The sequence below is a fragment of the Pteronotus mesoamericanus genome, unplaced genomic scaffold, assembly GCF_021234165.1.
Source record: "Pteronotus mesoamericanus isolate MK-2021 breed Mesoamerican mustached bat unplaced genomic scaffold, CSHL_Meso_final contig_20, whole genome shotgun sequence".
NCBI lineage: Eukaryota > Metazoa > Chordata > Mammalia > Chiroptera > Mormoopidae > Pteronotus > Pteronotus mesoamericanus.
Window position 1 is genome coordinate 97,113,283 of NW_026555085.1, and position 20,573 is coordinate 97,133,855.

A 20,573-nucleotide genomic window follows, 5' to 3' on the forward strand; every position below is an offset into this window, starting at 1 on the left:
TTCAGGCTTAATTCAGAATAAACATGTTTCGAGTATCAAAACAAACTTCTAGACTTTCCTTTCCAAAAGAATACTTTATCAATTTGCCAATACAGATGTACTCACATATGCATGTATATATAGATGTATTGATATAATCTACTTGTCGAATGTTTCAGCTGTAGCATTCTTGTTCATTTAATCAAACTAGAATTGTTTATGATTAAGATATCTTTTATGAGCAAAAGAGAAGGAAAGGATCAACCTTTGATTTCAAATGATAATCAAATGCTGTCTAGGCCAGAATATTTGGTAACTGATGTAACTGCCTGAATCTCAAACAATTTACAACTATCCTCAAAAAAAATTAACACCTTTGAACAGGGTGAGGGGGGTAGCAACTAAACTCAAGACACACTTGCTGAATTTTCTCACCCAACTGTTGTGATAGACCCAACTAGACCTGAGCAAAAGCAGCAGTAAATTGTGGAAACATCCCCTTTGATTTATCTAGGTCCAACACAAAGCACAGGTGTGGCTGTTATTTTTTAAGCACACTGAACCGGCTGCCATAACAACCAGCAGTGCCTCACCTGAGAGACTAGTGTCGTGGGGACCAGAGGGAGATGGCCTAACTGGAATCTCTCTCTTGAGGCCCTTAAAATAAATGAATGTATCAGTGCTCTTTTTTGCCCCTGTGTGTCGGTTGCTTAACTCACAGCTACAGAGCAACTTTTCCAGTTCATCCTCCTGGGCTACAGACTCCTTTAAGGTAAGCTTCACCTTATAAAAGATGGCCCCAAGGCCAGAAAGCCCCTGTTTACAGATGTGCAATCTTAAAAGACAAGCCCCAATGTCCTGAATTGACTTCCCTTCCTAAGGATCCTCACACATTCATTTCTCAAATGTCCTACCAAGTGATTAAGAGTTGTGCTTGGCAGAACACTGGTAAAGAGAGAGCCTGATACCCCGATTATCCCTAGAGCAATAGCTCTTGCCTATCTTCACCATGAGCCCGGCTGCTGAAAAACGATGCTTGTTCTGGTTAGCAGCAGCAGACGGGCAACAACCTGAAGATGAATGTGTCCATTCTTCAGAAGCTAATCTAATTCCCACCTCATCTCACGGGGTCGGGGGAGGTGCAACAGGAGTATGGAGGGCATCCTGTCAAGGCTCCTGTCAAGGTCTTGAACATCAGAAAAGAAAAGCTAGATAAAGAATCACTAGATATTGTTTAGTCTGATCTTAGAATGATCATGGCTTCTCAGATAACCTCAAAAACAAAACAAAACAAAAACAAAAACAAAAAACAAAGGCCTGGAGGACTGAGATGGCCTCTGGCATTGCTTCAGCGTGGAGCCCAAGATAGAGGAATACGGAGACCAAACCATCGACTTGGCAATGCAACGGGAGATTTCCGTCCTCGGCCACCCTCCCCACTGGGTTTCCATTAAGACACTCTGACTCTGAAGTCATAGTGGCCTTAAGCTCGAAAGCTGTCCTGTAGCTGGCGTCTCCATCCAGCATGAAGGATAAACTAGCCAGGTTAAGCCCGTGAAACGTGGACTCTCACCTCACTTCCCACCCTCACCTGCAGGACTTAGTAAGTGTTCAGCACATGCCAGGAACCCAGTGAACACAGCTGAATGTCTGAAAGAGTGAGTGACACTCTCGAATGAATTACCCAACAGAATAAGACAAGTGCCCATTTCTTGATCTTTAACTGGATGGAAATCACCTCTCTCTGGCTGACTTATGCGCAGTCCTGCGCTAGTGCCAACCACATCCAGGCAAACCCTGAGTCACTCACCCAGTCTTAGGAGTCTGGTAGGAATTTTAGGAAAACATATTGTTATATTTGATATTTCATTTGATTGAAAAGCAGCTCGTTTAGTTCCTCATGCAGCTCTGATCCTTAAAACAAAAGGAGGAGGGTGCCTTTTGAAGATGAAAAATCTGTGTGCCTTCTGGTAGCAACATTACAGTGTTCTACACACTTAACATTTATCCAAGAGAGGAATTGCTTCAAGAAGACCAGAGAGGATTTGGAACCACACAGGTCTGGTTGTTAATGCAATCACCAAATTGCTAGGTACAAAACCAACTCCAAAAGTTTAGCTGACATTCACTACCCTTCTGAATCCATTCAACTCTCAAATGATGCCCTGAGTGGTCCATGAGTATATTCCTGTCATGGTTCAGCTGAAATGTACAAAGTCTCAGATAAGGATAAGGGTGGACGAGTGTGAGGCACCATGCATTTTTCTTTTCTTTTATACCATCCTCAGCCTAAAAGAAATTCCTGTGCTGTTTTTGCCTATCAGGTGAGGTGATATAGAAACCCCTAGTGGTTCTCAGTCTGTTCTCAATGTAGCTCAACAGAGAATGCTTAAAAAGACATTGCTTATTTGTCTGCTGGAACTACACAATTTATTTATAATTCATTGACTGCCTTAAGCAATGCCATTACTTTCTTACTACAAAACCAAGTGTGTGTCACAAACCCTCATTAAAGATCATGCCATTTTATTGTATCAAAAGACCTAAATTCAACACGTATTTCTACCACACAGATTAGAGAAGTAGATACCCAATCTTTTCTATTTTAAGAAATCATTTCCTCTTGTCTTAATTGATTAAATAGTAGATTAATTCCAGACACATGACTTTTTTTTTTTCACAGACCCTGGAAGCTGGTCAAACATTTTACGCTTCATACCAATGTCATTTAAAAGCTCACCATATTGTAGGTTGCAAAAAGAAAGCATTCACTGAGCTCTACTTTTCACAAATTCAAAATGTTTCAGAGGCTCAAGAAATGTCATTCGTGTAGCAGAATTTCCAAAAGAAAGATAATAGTGTACAAAGTCTCACAGTAGAAACAGCCTTGCTTTTCCTATTCAACAGATTAAGGGGGAAAAAAAACCCCTAAATTTTGATATCATGCCAAATATTATGAAATACAGCTCTATAAAAAGAATCTTTGTCATGCAAAAATCCAAAAATAGTTGCTTTGGTGACACATAAATTCCATTGAACCAAAAAAACACCATATTTGACACATATGCTGACCAATTCCAGTTCTTATAAGAGTGATTCTCAACAACAAAGAGATCACTGTTTTTGTATTTATGCAATAATACTTCCAGGGTACTAAAGGAATAATTAACACAATGGTGGGGGTAAAAACTGGGCAAGGTGCATGAACAAGAGCAATAAAGGGCGATTTAAATAATAAATTGACAACAGCTGGTGATAAGCAGCGCACTAGCAACAGGAATAAACAAAACAGGCGCCTGCGCTCTCACTACAGATAATAAAACAGCATGTACACATTTACACGAAAAGTATGGGGACTCTGTGTCCAATTTGTGTAAACATCTGATAGCTTTTACATTTAATCGACAGGGACTTACGTTCTCTGTGGTTCCAGTAATCACATGCAATCCATCATAGGTTGATTTGATGTACATGCCCTAGAGAGAGTCACAGATAATATTAACTCATTACTCCAATGTTTACAAATACAGCCACAAGTGTGACTTGAACTTATAAAACATTAAAGGGAGTCCCTGCAGAACAGTGCTCAGTGTTAAGCCTCCTGAAACACTATGAAACAAGACCCTCAGAGCAGTGAAGGAGAACTAAACAAACTGAAATACTAGTGAGGGAAATCAGAAACGAGATCTCTTTGATATTGTCATTTGTCTACCAGGCACACCGAATTTTGCCGTAACTCTGGGGACTTGGAAAGAATCTTCCCAGTCCTGCAGGATGAATGAGGCCTTTCAAACAAGGACTGTTCTCTCCTGGCCATCTCTTTGTCTAGTGACACAATACATTCAGTTAAATTTGGTATCAGCAGTCACTGCAGGTTGACTTACTCAAGCCATGAACAACCCAGACCAGGATGTATGAACAAATTTGTTAAATAACACAACATAGGAAGTAAACTAGAAGCAAGCCCCTCCCCGTGTTAAGGGAAACGTAAGACAAATACACTCCTTCCTGTGAGTTAGCCCTGTCATCAAGAACACATTTCTGCACTTTTGCACATCATGTATAAAAGATGTTTATTAAACTTCTGTAAGAAGGAGAAAGAGAGAAGAGTTGATTGGGCAAAGGGTAATTGCTCACCCTGGTATCAAAATCATAATAACGTAGCTTCTCCCCAAGAAATCACCTTGACCCTGAACTTGCCCTGCTCAGCTACCGACACCACTCTACAAGGAGAATCTCCTCAAAGACGACACCTGCAGGGTTCGCCCCATCCCTCTCCTTTCTGGTTTCCTACTTTCATTCTCAGAGGAATCAGCTTCTCCCTACGTGTGGCGCCCCTCTGCACAGAGCCTGTGCTTTACCATCTGAAATATAACTTTACCATCTGAAATGGAAGCTCCACTTCTGCCCACTCGGGCCGTTTCTCTGCTTCAATACGTAACTTTAAACTCAGCTCTAGGAAGCCTTCCCAGCCCGGTCTCCTATAACCCATCAATTACTTTGAAGCCCTGCAGTCTCCGTATACATACTTCTACTCGCTAAGAATGAGGGCTTGTCGACATCAGGTTTTCTATCTGAGAGCAGAGGCTGCCTTGATATCTCCCCTAGGCACTCCTCCTCCTCCTCCTCCTCCTCCTCCTCCTCCTCCACACCATCATCTGCAGCCCCAGTAGTTGTAGCCCCCAATTACCGCACATGTACTACATGTTCAGCACCTGATGCTCAGCATCCATCACCTAACTTAATACTTTCAACACCCCGCAGAGGCAGTTGCTATTATTATTATTCACTTTTGACAGATATAGAAACCCACACATAAAGAGGTTAAGTCACTTGAGGGTTGGGATTAAACCTTGACTCAAAGCTTCTAAGCTCATCAATGGGCCTCAGTTCCCTCCACTTAAATTTCAGCGAATTCATTTCAGCAGATGTCTCAGTGCTGATCTAGGTACCTAGGCATCTACCTGTATGTGTTCTCAGGTCCCGTGATTACAGAGCTACAGTACATTACTGATGGAGATATTTCTGAGTGGTGTTTTAAGAATCATTTCTTCAAAGCAGCCTCTTCTCACATCCATCCTAGGTGCTAGCAGGGACTTCTCAGAACACATGTTTTTTTGTGTCCAGAGACCTTCTTTACTTTCTGTAAATGTTTTATATTTCTCTGCATTGCTAAGTCCTACAGATAGAACTGTTAAGACAATTCCTCCAAGATACGAATGGACAGTTTTAAAACTGTATTCATTTTTTATACTTTGAAGACATAAAACATTATCAACAGTTCAAGCCCAGACTGGTGTGGCTCTCAATGAGTTGGGTGTTGTCCTGCAAAGCAAAAAGGTCACCAGTTCAATTCCTGGTCAGGGCACATGCCTGGGTTGCAGGCCAGGTCCCAAGCTGGGGGCATGCGAAAAAGCAACCTTCTCTCACACATTGATGCTTCTCTTACTCTCTTTCTCCCTCCCTTCCCCTCGCTCTAAAAATAAATTTAAAAATCTTAGGGAAAAAAAAACATACCAACAGTTCAAGATGGCAAATTCCTAACTACATGATGGAAGACAGTCTAATTTAATTTTACTTGGAATTATAGTGAAAGCAATACGGCATTGTGAAAAAAATTAATAAATGACGATGTGCTATTATTTAACAATAAAATGCGTGTTGTTGGAATTCTTACCAGGCCTTCCCCGGGCTTGATGTTCGGTAAGTGCACCTCCTCCAGGCACGCACACTGGCTCATGACAGGGTCCGTGGTCGATCGGATTGTTTTGTCGCAGATGCCGTTTAAAACCTTGACCTGGAGTTGGAGAGGCAAAAAGTTAGGAAAGGCTCATTCGCTACCCAAGTTTATCGTGAGCTGGATTTTATTTTTTAACTTTTTAATTGTACTTTTTCCATTACCATTTATCCCCCTTACACCCAGCTCGCCCCCACAATCATCACACTGTTGTCCATGTCCGTGAGTCCTTCTTCCTTTTTGCTTGATCCCTCCACCCCTGAACGCCCACCCCATAGCTCTCAGCCGGCTCTCTACCTGTGAGTCTGTCTCTATTTTGCTTGTCAGTTCGGTTTGTTCATTAGAATGAAGAGTACTTCATCTATAATCTTTAGCTCTGGCCAGCAATCATTTTGATAATACTGTTCAATGAACACATGGCACTTGGACTCCATTTGTCCATCTGCAGGAACGGTGCCACTGTTTCAGCTTTGTTTGAAACGTGCAGCTTTTATATTCTCTCGGGTGCAACCACTGAAGAACACAGGTTGGGCAGGAACCCCCTTTTAGCAGTTAAGGAGACTCAATTCCCAACCACCTGTATTTTTTTAGTGATTATTCCCATTCTCTGCATACCAGATATTGACCAGATTAAAAACTTTTACATGCACCTGTTTAATTTCAAGAAATTTTGTTTTTTAAAGCAGTTTTAGGTTTACAGGAAAATAGAACAGAAAGTGCAGAGTTCCCAAATACTTTCTTTCCCACCCAATTCCCAATAGTTATAATATAGTTAGTGATAATAAGATATTATTAACATTTTGCATTAGCGTACTATATTTGTTACAGGTGATTAACCGATATTGAGAGATTATTATTAACGAAAGTCCAGAGTTGACATTAGGGTTCTCTCTTGTACAGTTCTATGTATTTTGACAAATGCATAAGGTCATGTATCTGCCATCACAATGTCATACATAATAATAGCACTGCCCTAAATATTCCCTGTGCTCCACTTCGTCATCTCCCGCCCCCTCTCCCAGCCCTGCAGTGAATCCCGGTCAATCACCGATTTTTAGTCTCTACAATTTTTGCCATTTCCAGAATATCAAATAGTTATAATTATACAATATGTAGCCTGCACAAATTGGCTTCTTTCGTTTAGTAATAGGCACTTAAGATTTCTTCATATCTTTTCATGGCTTGGGAGCTCATTTCTTTTCATTGACGAATAACATTCAGCTATAAATTGTCTGAATGTATCACGGTTTGTTTATCCATTCACCTACTGCAGGACATCTTGGATGCTTCCAAATGTGGGCAATTATGAATAAAGCTGCTATAACATTCTGTGCAAGTTTTTGTAAATATCAGTTTTTAATTCATTTGGGTAAATACCTAGGATTGCAACTGCTCACTGATAGGGTAATAGTATGTTTAGTTTTTAAGAGATTGCCACTCTGTCTTCCAAAGTGGCTGTATTGTTTTGCGCTCCCACCAGCAGTGAGAGTTCCTGTTGCTCCACATTCATCCACATTTACGCAGCATTCAGTGTTGTCATGTTTTGCTTTTTAATTATTCTACTAAGCATACGGTGGGGTTGTTTTAATTTAGAATCCCTAATGAAACATGATGTTGAACATCTTTTCAGATACGTATTTGCCAGCTGTGTATCTTTTTTGGCAAGATGTCTGTTCAGATCTTTTGCTCACTTTTTAATTGTACTGTTTGTTTTCTTATTATTGAGTTTTAAGGGTTCTTTGCATATTTTGGATACAAGTCCTTGATCTGATGTGTGTTTTTTTTAAGTATTTTTCCTAATCTGGGACTTATCTTTTTCTTCTTTTAACACTGCATTTCATAGAGCAGAGTTTTAAATTTTAATAAAGTCTCCCTAGCAGTTTTTCTTTCATGGTTCATGCTTTTGGTATTGTATCTAAAAACTCATTGTCAAACCTAAGATCACCTAGAATATCTCCTGTTCGTTTGTTTTTTCCTAGGAGTTTTATAGTTTTATGTTTTGAATTCAGATCCACGATCTTTTTGATGATGATCTGACGCTTGCATTCTTTGAATGCCAAGCCATGACAAAGTAAAATTTTACAGACAACATGAGGGTCCCTATTACATGGTGTCCATGTGGAAATCACAGTGGTTACGTGCGGTTACTTCCCGCAATCAGATCCCTATAACCTTTCAAAATTAAACAACCAAAAAAATCAGGAAATTCCAAAGGGTAAATTTCTTTCCAAGGGGGAGAATCCAACAAGTAACACTTTTTAAATTCCTCCAATTTGTTTAGCCTCCCTATTTATGGAAAATATATTTATAGCAGTTTCATTGCTAAATTCCTCAACATCAGTAGGAGGAAGGCCTTATCAAAAGAGCACAGGCTGGCTTGTGTCAAAAGGAGGAAGTGATGATGAATAGTTACAAAATGCTGTTAAACGGTCACAGTACCTCCTCCTCCATCATAAAGTTTTTGCCAAGAATATTTTTTTAACCAAAATGGCCTTAAGGCAAAATCTGCAGATCAGTAGAACCCAAATTAACAGGTTAGGTATCAATTTAAGTATAACTGCACACTGATGAAATGTTTATAGAAAAAAAAAAAAAAGCAAAAGAGAGACCCCAATATATCCAAATTCAGCAGAGGAATTTTCACAGTAGTTGGTCTTCTTGTTAAATAACTTTTATTCTCCTCTTTCCATCTAAATTAATAGACCCATATCCCAAAGCCAATAATCCGAAGTCTATCCTGAAGTAATTGACCACAGTGTATTTACTTTAATTAAAGTTATTCTCACTGCTTTGGGAAAAGGAATTTTGCAATAACTTTGAGAACATATACTTACTATGGTTAGAACTTTATCCTCCATTTCTGCTACAAGACAATCCTAAAGAAGGAAAGAAGAAAAATGAAAACTAAATATTAAAAACTAAAAACTTTCTAAAACTGTTGGTTTAAGCATTCTAGATATTTCCTAGAGCCAGTGGTGCCTGGCATGCCACCCACCCTGCAGCCTGGACCACCTTGGACGGGTGGACAGAGGAGAGACCTGGACGGAGAGAAAGGGCCAAGTGCGGATGGAATGGCCACTTAACCCCTCTTAGGCTCTGCTCAATCCTGGCCCAAGGAGCTTATCATCCCAGGAACCCATCTGACCAATTATTAACCTGAAAACCTACAATCACTGAGCTGAAATCGACCAACTGCCCAAACCGTGCAGAGAGTAGGAAGCCATAAGTCATAGTCCCCAAACCTAATGATGTGACCCAGGGCTCAGCTACCACTGGGCCAACCAGCCAGGCATCTTTAGCCCTGGGCCTGCCTCTAAGAATAGCTTTCAAATAAGGGCTCAGCCACAAAAGTTTATTTTAAGCACCACTGAGATTAAATCAGATATTTCTTTCCTTAAAAGATGAAAAAGATTCAACAAAACATTCATTTTAACACCGTGCCAAAAACACGGTCTTGAGGCATGCTATTAATGACTTTAAATAGAGGGCTGGAACGCAAAGCATTATTTACTCAGCTTAGGAACAAAAGACTTGAAACTGTATGAACCTGGTGAGCTGATTATAGGAATCACCACTGTCCTAGCCAGAAGGGGCCGAAGTGAAACTGCCGGTGTGCGATTCTCAGTTTCTAGAACTTGCCTGCAGCAGAGGATTCTAATCGGGAGGCAGGGAGCACGCAGAAGACAAGGGAGACCAACTACATTCTTCAGCGTTTATTCAGCACCGTTAAGTATAGTCCCAAACTGGGACAGTCTATTGAAATGTTGATTATTTTATGTACATGAAAGTTATTGATCAACTCTGCTGGAACTGTCAGAGTTTCCCTTCCATCAAAAAGTCATTTGAGGTCACGTGGTAGTGGGGATGGAAAGAGCGACCAATTTCTATCCTATGCGATTTTATGATCAGATTTTCAGTGTCTTCTTGAAATTTTTTAAAATTTTCTCTGCTCAGTAAAAATGTGCAAAACAGTAATAGCTTCTCACTGCTCCCAACATTTACACCAGCTCTCAGGAAAAGAGCAGCCGAGTGAGAAAAAGCTTAGAAAAAGAAATTTAGAAGTGTATTTTTACACGCGTGAGTCTGATAAAAATTCTAACTACCAGAACAACATCTGTAAAACCTGAGTAATTAGAGCTCAAAAATGTGTTTTTCCTCCTCCAATCTGTGTGGGGCACACAACTATCAACTACTGTGGTGGTTCAACCCCCTGCCGCCACCACCTGAGGGGCAGATTTATTAAATAAATGTCACCTGCAGGAAAACAGAACCCTCATGTGGTCTGGTCTTATGCTAGAAATGGAACTAACAATTCGCGTTTATGATCTTTCAGTACAAACCCCAAAATGCTATGAGCGCTGACATCCTCGTGACATAGCTGCCCACAGGCCGAGCGCTCCCCTCCACGCCCCGGGGCCCGAGGCTCAGGGTGGATGTGTGACCTCACGGTTCCTGGTACTTGATTCTTTGACAGATCCAAGAAGCTTTCCCTCTGATAGGGCCATCGGGCGAAAGAAACTCTTCTGCCTCCCTGAATGATTCAAGTCAGCGTGTGAAAAGGCTCACTTTTTACCTTCCACCATTATGCCTGGGGGGTTCCCACACCCGTCCCTCCTGGGAGGAAACAGCTGCAGGGTGACTTCACGTTGTTTGGCGTGAAGGCCGTGGAATGGAAAAAAGGAGTATTGGAAGCAAGTTACCTCCTCAGGAGCCAGACAAGGGGGCTGAGCTCTGTCCCACTCCTTGGTCACCTGGATCAGCAGACTCAGGCCAGCCTGCCTGGCAGAGACCCAGCCTGGGCAGCCATCAGGTGCCCCTTCCCTCCGCCTTCTTCCCTATTCTGCCTTCAACGTCCCCTTGTCTGCTCCCTTCTTTGTAAATCAGGGATGACAGGACCTACCTCAGAGAGCTGCTGAGAGTTACCTGTGATGACCACAGGTCAAGCATGCAGCACACAACTGATTCACAATCAGCACTCAACAAATGGCCCCGAGCCTCTCTCCTTGCCTGCTTTCACGGCTACCTTTGTCCCCACTCTGCTTTCTTGGGCGTTACATTTCTCGTTCCTTTCCACACTGGAAGTCAGCACCTGCCTGTCATTTCACCTCTCGCCATTGTGATTCCAGTGTTCATGTCACCGCCCCTTGGGGAGGATGGATTGATGGTATCGACCACAATCCCCTCCTACCTCCGTTTCCTTCGTTGGAAACCACAGCCTGAAAACTGAATGGAAGATCTGTCCGTGTTGGACCGGGTGTAGGACTGTAGCTGATGAACACTTAAAAGCAGTGTGCAGATTCCTTATCAATGTACAACCACAGAACTTTAGAACCTTCCTTCAAATCAGGACTTACACATTATCATAAGGGGGAAAGGGACCAGGAAGAGGAGGGGGAAAGGGCCACACAGAGAAGAGAGAAAGAAGAAAGGGGACAAGCAAATGCCTGTCTTCACAAATAGAGGCACAAAGAATAGACTCCAGGAGAACAAGTTCCTTGTCACTGGAATAAAGATGCAACTTTTCTTCCTTCGATTCCACAGGTTAAAGGAATGAGTGGAAAAGACAGGTCTCTTCCAAAAGAGTCAACACACCTTCTGCCGAAAGGTTAAAAAACTCTGCTTCACCTAGTTGTATGAGAAGGTGAGATCGAGTCCAATCTGCTGCTGCCATTAAACTGCCATTGAAACAGACATTCAACTATTTAGTACGAATTGTCATTTCTAATGCACATGTGCATGAATAAATATTACCACTTGCCAAAGCATGTGTTCTCCAGCTACTATAGAAAATACATGGTCATCAAGAGCTAATCATGCTTTTTCAATCTACGTTTACGAAATAGTATTCCTTAATCCTTAAAAATTGCTTAAATTTAAATAGACCAAAACATACTAGATTATAATGGAAACATATTTGTTAACTTCCTCTCCTTTAAACATCAAATTTGGTTCCAGAAACGCAGTACAAGGCAAGATTTTTATATTTGCTATGATAGGCTACTATTTCTTAAGTGGGCACGGTGCTTTACATATGCTATATATCATTTAATCGTCCTCATGATCTTTAGATATCAAAGTTTATATATCATTTCCCTAATTTTAATTTTACATGAATAAGTGTGATAAACATGCTTTCTGTAAAAAAATTTTTTCTTTTCTTCTTTTTTTTTTGGCTTGGCTCCCATGTTTCCTCTTTAATTCTCTCCCCACTAAGATAAACTCAATTTTTCTTCCAAACTGCCAACTGTGCTTATATATTCATTTGTGTACAGTTTTTTTGGATGCATGTATATATTCCAAATACATACATACATACACTAAAAAAGTTTTTTGGTCACAATTTGTCCTCCTACTACACTTTTTCCCCTTTGTCTTCCTCAACAATACCTTGTAGAAATCCTACCGAATCATCTGGTAAGGTAAATGTTAGCATTTACACTTTGCAGATGAAAACATTAAGACTCATACGTTTTCAGTGCATTGGCCAAGATCCCAGGGCTAATCAAGGTGGAGACAGGATTTGAACCTATCTGTCCCTGAACTGTACGTTCCCTGAACACCAAAGGAAAAACAAAATGAACAAAATAAACTACAAACAAATAAAAACAATTACCTCTTGTATCTCTTAAATTTGGGTTAAAGTTCTCCTGAGAGTAAAATTCTCATCAGCTTATTTGTCATGTGTTATCTCATTCATTTAAACATACATTTAAAAATCATCATTAATCGCGTGCCAGGCACTGTGAGGCCCCAATGAGCAGGGGCAAGCCTGCAGAGGAGGCTCTGTGGGCACCCTTCTCCTGACGTGACGGGGTCCAGGCCTCAGCCTCCACGGGGAGACTTTTTCGTCATCATCCAGAGCAACCACCACTACGGCTATGAAGAAACCACCCGAGACAACGTGGTAAGCCCATTCCATCCAGACAAGCAGTCACACCGACTGGATTGCCCAAGTGTCTCCTTGGCGATAATGGTTACTCTAGCCACGTATCTAAAACTGGATCCCACTCTCCATACTTCCCGTACCTTCCCTCTTTAGAACTTCTCTAGCTTCGTCTAACTTGATATATATTTTGCTTACTTAATCTTTTCGTTTCCTCTTTCCCCCAGAGACTGTAAGTTCCATGAGGTCAAGGACTTTTTTTATCTGTTTATTCACTGATATCCCTACTGCCTGGAAGGGTGGCAGACACATAGAAAGTGTTGAATAAATATTTATGGAAGGATTAGCCCAAATACCTACAAAGCCAATATCAACCTGCTTAGGCAAAGCAGATTCATCTTCTGAAAGCAAACACCACCTCAGCCTTCGCTTCAGCACCCTCTCCTCCTCTCCCTACATTACAGCGAGGGCAGCCCGAATCAATCAGCCTTTAAATAAAACACAGAGGCCCCTGTGAACCCTGAGAAAGAAGATACCTCCTAAAAGGGGCTCCAGTGGCTAACGGGACTGAAATTTTAAAAGATCAAAGCCAGGCAGCCATTTCTACACAAGGGCCTCTCACGCAAACTGCCCTTCAGGGAGAAGCCTGCACTGAACTACCCGCCTCTGGACTAAACTGCCTGGCTGCTCTGGGTTTCTGCCCTCTGAGCCAGCCCTACAAACTAGTTTCTGGAACCCTCTTTCCACCAACAGGACTGAGGCTTCTTCCTCCATCCAATCAGAGCTGCGCAACCCTGACCAACCAGAGTGGCACTGTTCTGTTCGTGCCTTTTGAACCAATCAAACTGCAAGGATTTGTAGTCGTTATTTGCAGGAGGACAGACCAGTCAGAGATCAGGGACTCAGGAAAGCCCACTTTCCTTTTCCACTGAACTCTGAAGACTGCATTTCCCTGGCTGAACTGGAACATGGAAAATGTTTCTCTGGAGCAGAGGGGAGCAGACCAGCGCAGGCCAGAACAGGCTGGCACGGAACGAGGCCGACCGGGGCAGAGTGGAGCAGGCATGCGAGGAGAGGGGCAGAGCTGCTTGGCCGGAGAAGGCCCTGGCCCTAGGGCTGCCTCACAGTCACGCAGTATCACAAGTGAGCTGTTCTGCACCAAATACAGTCTCTCTCTTCCCTGCACCCCAAACTGGGGATTCTTGTTGGGCATCGATTTGGTGTCAGTGACCATCAGTTGACGTATCCATGAGCAAAACTTTCCCATTTGCTAATTATAATGTTTAGCGTTAACTCTTACACTGTCATTTTAATTGATCACCAGAAAATTCTTTAAAAAATCAAAACATGAGGCAGAATATAGTGGGGAGAGCGAAGCAGAGAAGAAACAGAAAGCTCAAGGTGTCAGAGAAATAAATGTGTCCCACCACAAATGCCAGGATTCTGGGGCTGTGTGATTAATGTATCACAGGTGGTATCAGACTGTTTTAGTCAAAATTACCTTATACATTATTAAAAAGAGCAGAAACTCAGAGCTGCTATAGCTGCTCCAAGATCCTTTCTAAGAACATGGCCTCGAAAGCATACGATGAAGTCACGTGCGCCTTCAGTTCAATGGCTGCTCAAGACTGAACCTCAAACAGCTGCCCCAAGCAAAGCCGGGCTTCGCTCCCCGTGTTCTAGGAACAAACGGAAAGCACACAGCTTTCCAGAACTGCATCTGTTACGCGGCACGGGCAGGGCTGAGGAAAGCACGTTTTTTTACTTCTTGCCAAATCAGCAGTGGGAGCAAATGTGGAGTCAGACTTTTAGAAACAAGTGGATGCTGGAAAAAGAACAACCTCTTCTTTACATTTTAAAGCCTCAATTCAATTCAGAAATACTTCACAGTGTCTGCGAGAGGCTGGGGAATATGATAAGAAGTGATCTTAAGAGCTGATGACCTAAGATTAAAGTTTTTTAAAGTTCAGGTCACAGAAACTAGTCAGTTACAGGTTGACAGATATAAATCTGCCTGGCCCCAGGTCTGGCCAATGAGCTGTGAGTGAAATTGGCATGTATCATTTCCAAACCAGAACATTTCTCAGTATGAAATCCTCCAAGGTCCTTTGTCCCTCTGCCAGGGGACAAGGAACATGAGATACTGGTTGTCCTGCCAGCCTACATCCTCAAGTGAGGAGAACTGGAGCAGATGCCCAAGCTGACCCATTTGGACGTAGGTAATCAAGAAATAAACTGCTGAGGTTGGACGTTATTTGTTACTGCATCGTAACCTAACTCATCCTGACTGGTATACCCAACCACAAGAGGTCAAAATGAAAAAAAAACTAAGAATAAACATTATAGTGAAATTTAGTTACTCCAGAATTTCTATTTAAAAAAAAAATTAAGTTCTCTAACACTTCAGAGAAAGTACAGGACAATTAACTCAACTATTTTAAAATAAGAGAAGGTAATCTTTGCGGTAGAGGCCACTGGTTATTTTTTTGGAACCCATTTATACAATGCCTCTACAGGCTTTCATCTTTCCCCAATTCTAATGGGGGGGAAATGAAGTGAGAGAAAGAGAATGATACTTCATACCTTCATGTAAACCCTTTGAAGAAGAGAAAAAAGGGAAAGGGAAGGGCAAAATGGTTAGAAGGCGACAGTGACGTACTGACCTTCTGGACGGTAGTGGTCAGGTCCAAGCAAAGCTGAATGATTTTGTTCTTCGTGACTGAGAAATCAGTGATCCCTGTAAATGGGGCCCTGGAAAGCAACAAAAATCCTCTTCAGAAAAGTGTGAGGGTACGGGCAGGGAACCCACTGGGATCCCAAACTATGCTGACAAGCTGAGCTCTGCAACGAGCCACCTTAAATTATTTGTTATGTAACCCTTCCCCCTCAAGGAACACACATAACAGGAATCTGAATAGAAAATAGAGAAGTGCTAGATTAAAAACACACACACACACACACATTAAAAATGAGCCAAGAGAAGTCCATTCAGAAGTCAACTAACAGCCTTCATGCAACCAAATAATCATTAATGTTTAACCTCAGTAATACACAACTTGAGCAGTTTCACTCTTCTCTAAGCTGAGGTTACTTTGTTCCTGCTAGTCACTTTTCAGGAACTTCCAAAGGGGACCTGAAAACCCACCACTGATCCAGAGCCAGAGAGGTCCAGTAGAAGGGGCCAGAAAGGGACAATGGTTCATTTTCCTAAGACGGAGACCAGGTCTCCGTGCACCTCAGGCCATCCTCTCACAGGACAGTAAAGCGCACCCGTAACTCACCGGTCCAGCCACGATAGCAAGGCCTTGGCAGCACCTATAAGCTCCACCACGGAAGTCAAGAACTCATTGTGGGGCTTGTGGGACGTGTTCCCATCATAACCGGGACTTTTCCGACGGCTACTTATGTAATTCTGTAGGTTATGGGAAGACGCTCGCAATTTCAGAACCAAGTTCTTCATGTTGTCGGTTTCAAGGCCATAATTCTGTGGAAAACAAAATCAAACAGAAAAATGTAAAACAATGTCCAAACTAGCTTAGTAACTCACAAGCCCATTGAGTAACTCAAGTAACTCCTATGCTGGCCACAAAACCCTCTATCATTTACCCACGGTGCTGATCCCACCCACAACAGCCACAAGGGCCTTCCCACGGCCCACTCTTGTCTCAGGGACTTTGTTCTTGCTTGCTCCTCCTTCCAAAATGCTCCTCTGCTCAATCCTGGCAGGGACAGCTCCTTATCAGTCACACCCAAATGAGCTCAAATGCCCCCTCTCTTTTTTGAGGCTTCCAGGACCATCTACAGAGTTTCTCGACATGGGCCCTCCTGACACAGAGAGCCTGTTGATCCTCTGTTTGGGTGGTGGGGGGAAGATTCCAGTACAGTGCACAACGTCTAGCTGGCCCATAGTCACTAGATATCAGTAGCACCTTCTCCCCTGCTGTGACAACCAAAAATGTCTCCAGACATTGCCAGATACCTCCTTGGGGTCACTCTCTGGCACCTCACCTATCTGTCATCTCTCTGAATCACAGTATTTGCTGCTGTCGTCCTCCCTGGGATGCCGGGTCTATGAGGACAGGGCCCTGGAGGCGCTGCTCACTACGCTATCTCCGGCCCATCAGACAATAAAATGTTGATTGAATATATGAATTTCCATCAGCTGAGACTCTCACACAGAAACAACACTACGAACTAAACGTCAATTCACCTGAAATGTAATTTCCGTCTCTGGAGCTTCTAACCCGTGTTCCTTCTGAATGACATCCGACTTACTTGATGCTTTTAAAAAATCGATTTCATGTGACAATATTGCCTAGACTCCCTTTCAGATAAAAAAACAAATCCCAGGAAACAACACATAAACCTGAGATGACTTTGGCAGGAGGTAAGAGATGAATTTCTATATTATCATCTGTTCAGTCATTTTAACAAAAAGTGAAGACTTTTCTGGGGTCTATTACCCTGGGTCAATAGCATCCCAAAGCAAGAATGCAGTACCATGTAAAACTTGTGCATAAAAATTGGGACAAATACAATGGCCAAGATGACCAAACACTTCCTCGACGCCAGGAACTGGGCTAAGTGCTGGACCAGAGTTCTCTCAGGCCAACAGCCTGCGCAGGTGGGAATGATAGTATCTCCTTTTACAAGTGAAAAACCTGGGGATGGAGACAGGCGGTAAATTCTCCAGTTACATACCTACTGAGCGGCAGGGGGGTCCTAACCCAGGCCATGCACACGGAGGCACAAGCCTTGGATCTCGATCCTGTGTGTCCCCTCCACACTCCTTGACCAAGAGGAGCCACCCACACCGCCCTCTTCTTCATGCTTTCGTCCCCGGTACCTAGACTGTCCTTCAGCCCCTCCTCACGTGTAACCCCCGATCCCTAATGCCCCGGAGGGGTGAGCCACATCTCAAAATCAACACACACAAAGCAGAAACATACTGGGGTGTTGTTGGGTTTTTTTGGTTGTTGTTTTTGGTTTTGGTTTTGGTTTTTTGAGAGATGAACTGTGGTAGTAACAACTTAAGACTTTACCTTAATGAAAACTTCAACTAGGTTTTATCTGATATTTAACTTTATATTAAATTTAGATAGAAATTTTGCAAAGAGTTAAGTACAAATATATGTGTAAAGAAAAAAACACTTCCAGATCCATTAACTGAAAACTCTTTTGCAGACCTTGAAAATAAACTAAATTTCATAATAAAAATCAGTGCTCTATATTAACAGAAATGTTCTATCTAAACTTTACATTCATTCTTTTTTTTTCTCACTGTCCTTTTCTAGAGACTAAAATATACCATTGTCCTTCAATAGAGAAGACAAAAATAAAGAGACGGATTTTCATTATGGCTTTTTCAATTCAGAGAATGAGACTCACAAGTGAATGGATACACAGCCACATGACACAGCTTGTCCTGAAGGACTGGTGACTATGATTGAAGGGAACTGTCCCCTCATTCAGTCAATTACTCAGCCTGCCAACTCATATCAAGAGTTCCAAACTAAAAGCAGGAAAGTGGGCTTTCTATATAGCAACATCACCATAAATTACTTGGAACTTTCGTTACTATACACAACATTTACTTCCTGAACTCAAAAGGGATTAAATGTATGTTAGTGTTGCAAGAAGTTTTAAACTTCAATATCCTACAAACCTACCACTTTAGATATTAAAATAATGGGGGAGCGTATCTTCTTATTAACTGGTTCTTTTCATTTCCATTCAATCTGCTCTGATTCTTTTTATTTTTACCCCAAAACAAATCCCAGGACTGGAAGGATTGATGGATATATAGCCATACTAAAAAACAATTCTTAAAAGAAAGAGGAAGGAGCAAAGGAAGGGAAATTTTCTCCTACCACCCCATTCCATGATACCAAGAGAACGAGAAACTGGTTATATGAGCTCAAAACAACCTCTACTGTAGAAACATAATCAGGAAAGGACGATTGATTTAAGTGCCCTATAACGAAGACAGAAAATAAATAATTTCTCAGACCAAATTTGATTATTTTCAATGATCTTTTCCCTCAAACTTTTCTCCTTCGGAAATTGCTTCAAGTATCAAGAAACTACAAAGGAGGTAAGAAATGAAATGAGCCTCCAAAAGCCTATAGGCATACTAAAACCTTTCCAGAGAGATGTCACTCCATTAGAAGTTAGCCATCAAAGGTCATTTCCTGGTCTGGTAGAGCAATGACACATGAGACAGGAGACAAGAAAACAGGCCGATTCTGACTCTTCTGGTGCCTGCTGGCACACATATTAGTGAAGGGAGATCTTATGCAACTTCTACCTTCTTTCCCCATTCCTCCTTGCTCTGTTCATGATCTAACATTTGTGATTAAGGAGCATCAGAGACACACAATCCAACCATCTCATTGACTTGGGTCAATTGAGTTACAGCTTGAGAAATATACTTCACAGTTTTCCTAAAGGCATTTAATAAGCTCATAAGCAAGATCTAGTGAAATACCAATTGCCAGCAAGGATTACTCCACCTGCATAACTTCTCCCCATAAAAAAGTAACATTTTTCAGAGGTTTGCCCTATGGGTAAATGATGAACAATGAGTCAACTTAGGGGTACGGAGTATGCAGAAGTGCCCTGGGCAGGTAGATACATTTCATGTATTTCATTTAATCACACACATGTGACATCTCTTAGCACGTGTACGAATTCCAACTTTGTTCACTTTCTCAGCCTACAACAACCTCAAAAAAATACATCTGTCCCTCCCTTGGCCTTCAGATAACGAGGGTCTGTTTGATTTGGCAAAGAAAATAGGTTACGATTATACATTATTACTTTGAACCACACCCTCCAGACCAATGCTATTCCACAGAACTTTCTGCAGTGATGAAAATGTTCTCTGTCTGCACTGACCAAACATGGTCGCCAGTAGCCACAGTAGCTATTGAGCACTTGCAACATGGAACTAAATTTTATTTTATTTTAATTAATTTTCATTGAAATAGTCACATGTGGCTAACAACTATCCTACCAGAAAGAGCAGCTCGAGTCTGCCCCAAAGATAGAAGGAGAAAACTGTGCTCGGACTCTGAACTCAATCCTGGGAAGTGGTCCTGGTTCTGCATCATAGTCAAAGACTCGCCCTAAACTTCTCCAGCCAGTCAAGGTCAACATTCACAAAGGGGGGTTGCTCTCCCAGCTCTCTCCCCTTGACTAAGCTATTTGTGGTCTCTACTCACTGGTTTTGGAATCTTAACCAGTAGCTGTTCCCTATTTTAGATTCCTATCCATTCTACCTGCGATTTTCTTTCCAAAACTTTCCGATCATTTTGTTTTTTCCTTCCCACCCCCTTCCTTACTTCTAATTCTATTCATTTCCTGCCCATCATAACATCAACATCCGCTAAACTGTGTTTACATAAAAACCCCTTCTATGGCACCAGGGCCAAATGCAAGTACACAGTAACTAACTGCCCAAGGGACAGGTTCTTCAGGGCAAAAAATTATCACCAACTTAGAGATACAGAGATCAGTCTGGTGTAAATGGGTTAAGTAGGTAGTATAATTAATATTAATTTTTATTAGCATAAGAATATTTAAGAAAGAGATAATTTCAAAACTAAAAGTCAAACTCTCTAAAAACTCTCCCCAACCCAGAAAAGGCACATTCATTTGCAACCCTCGGGTGACCCTCCTGTCAGAGGTATTCAACTGGCACTCTGCACGCCAAGCATGTCCAGAATGAGTCTGAGGTCAGAACTTTGTCTACAAAGGAAATGAGAAGGAAATTGTAGGAGATAAAGTGCAGCTTTAGGTTCTGGCGCTCACCCAGCTTTGTTCATTTTAGTCTAATGGTTTAAGAGGTAGGGAAGGGGGAAAAGCAAAGAGAGGCAGCTGTTACGTTTATTATCGCACTTGCTGTACACAAGGTGCCTCCAGCCCCCCTTCCTCCTTCCCGCTCATGCTGTAGGTTTCAAAGTGGTTTACCTG

At 41.9% G+C, this 20,573-nt stretch overlaps 1 protein-coding gene across 1 annotated transcript in view; it reads right to left on the bottom strand.

Annotated features, from left to right (window-relative positions):
• The window catches only part of CNKSR3 (CNKSR family member 3), a 75,928-nt gene that overhangs the window by 12,962 nt on the left and 42,393 nt on the right, over window positions 1-20,573 (bottom strand). Inside the window, exons 3-7 of the mRNA XM_054570134.1 lie at window positions 15,881-16,083; window positions 15,263-15,350; window positions 8,551-8,592; window positions 5,657-5,776; window positions 3,396-3,455 (exon numbers count right to left, since the gene is read on the bottom strand). Of these exons, the coding sequence (XP_054426109.1) occupies window positions 3,396-3,455; window positions 5,657-5,776; window positions 8,551-8,592; window positions 15,263-15,350; window positions 15,881-16,083 (513 nt within the window). The remainder of the gene's footprint in view (window positions 1-3,395; window positions 3,456-5,656; window positions 5,777-8,550; window positions 8,593-15,262; window positions 15,351-15,880; window positions 16,084-20,573) is intronic.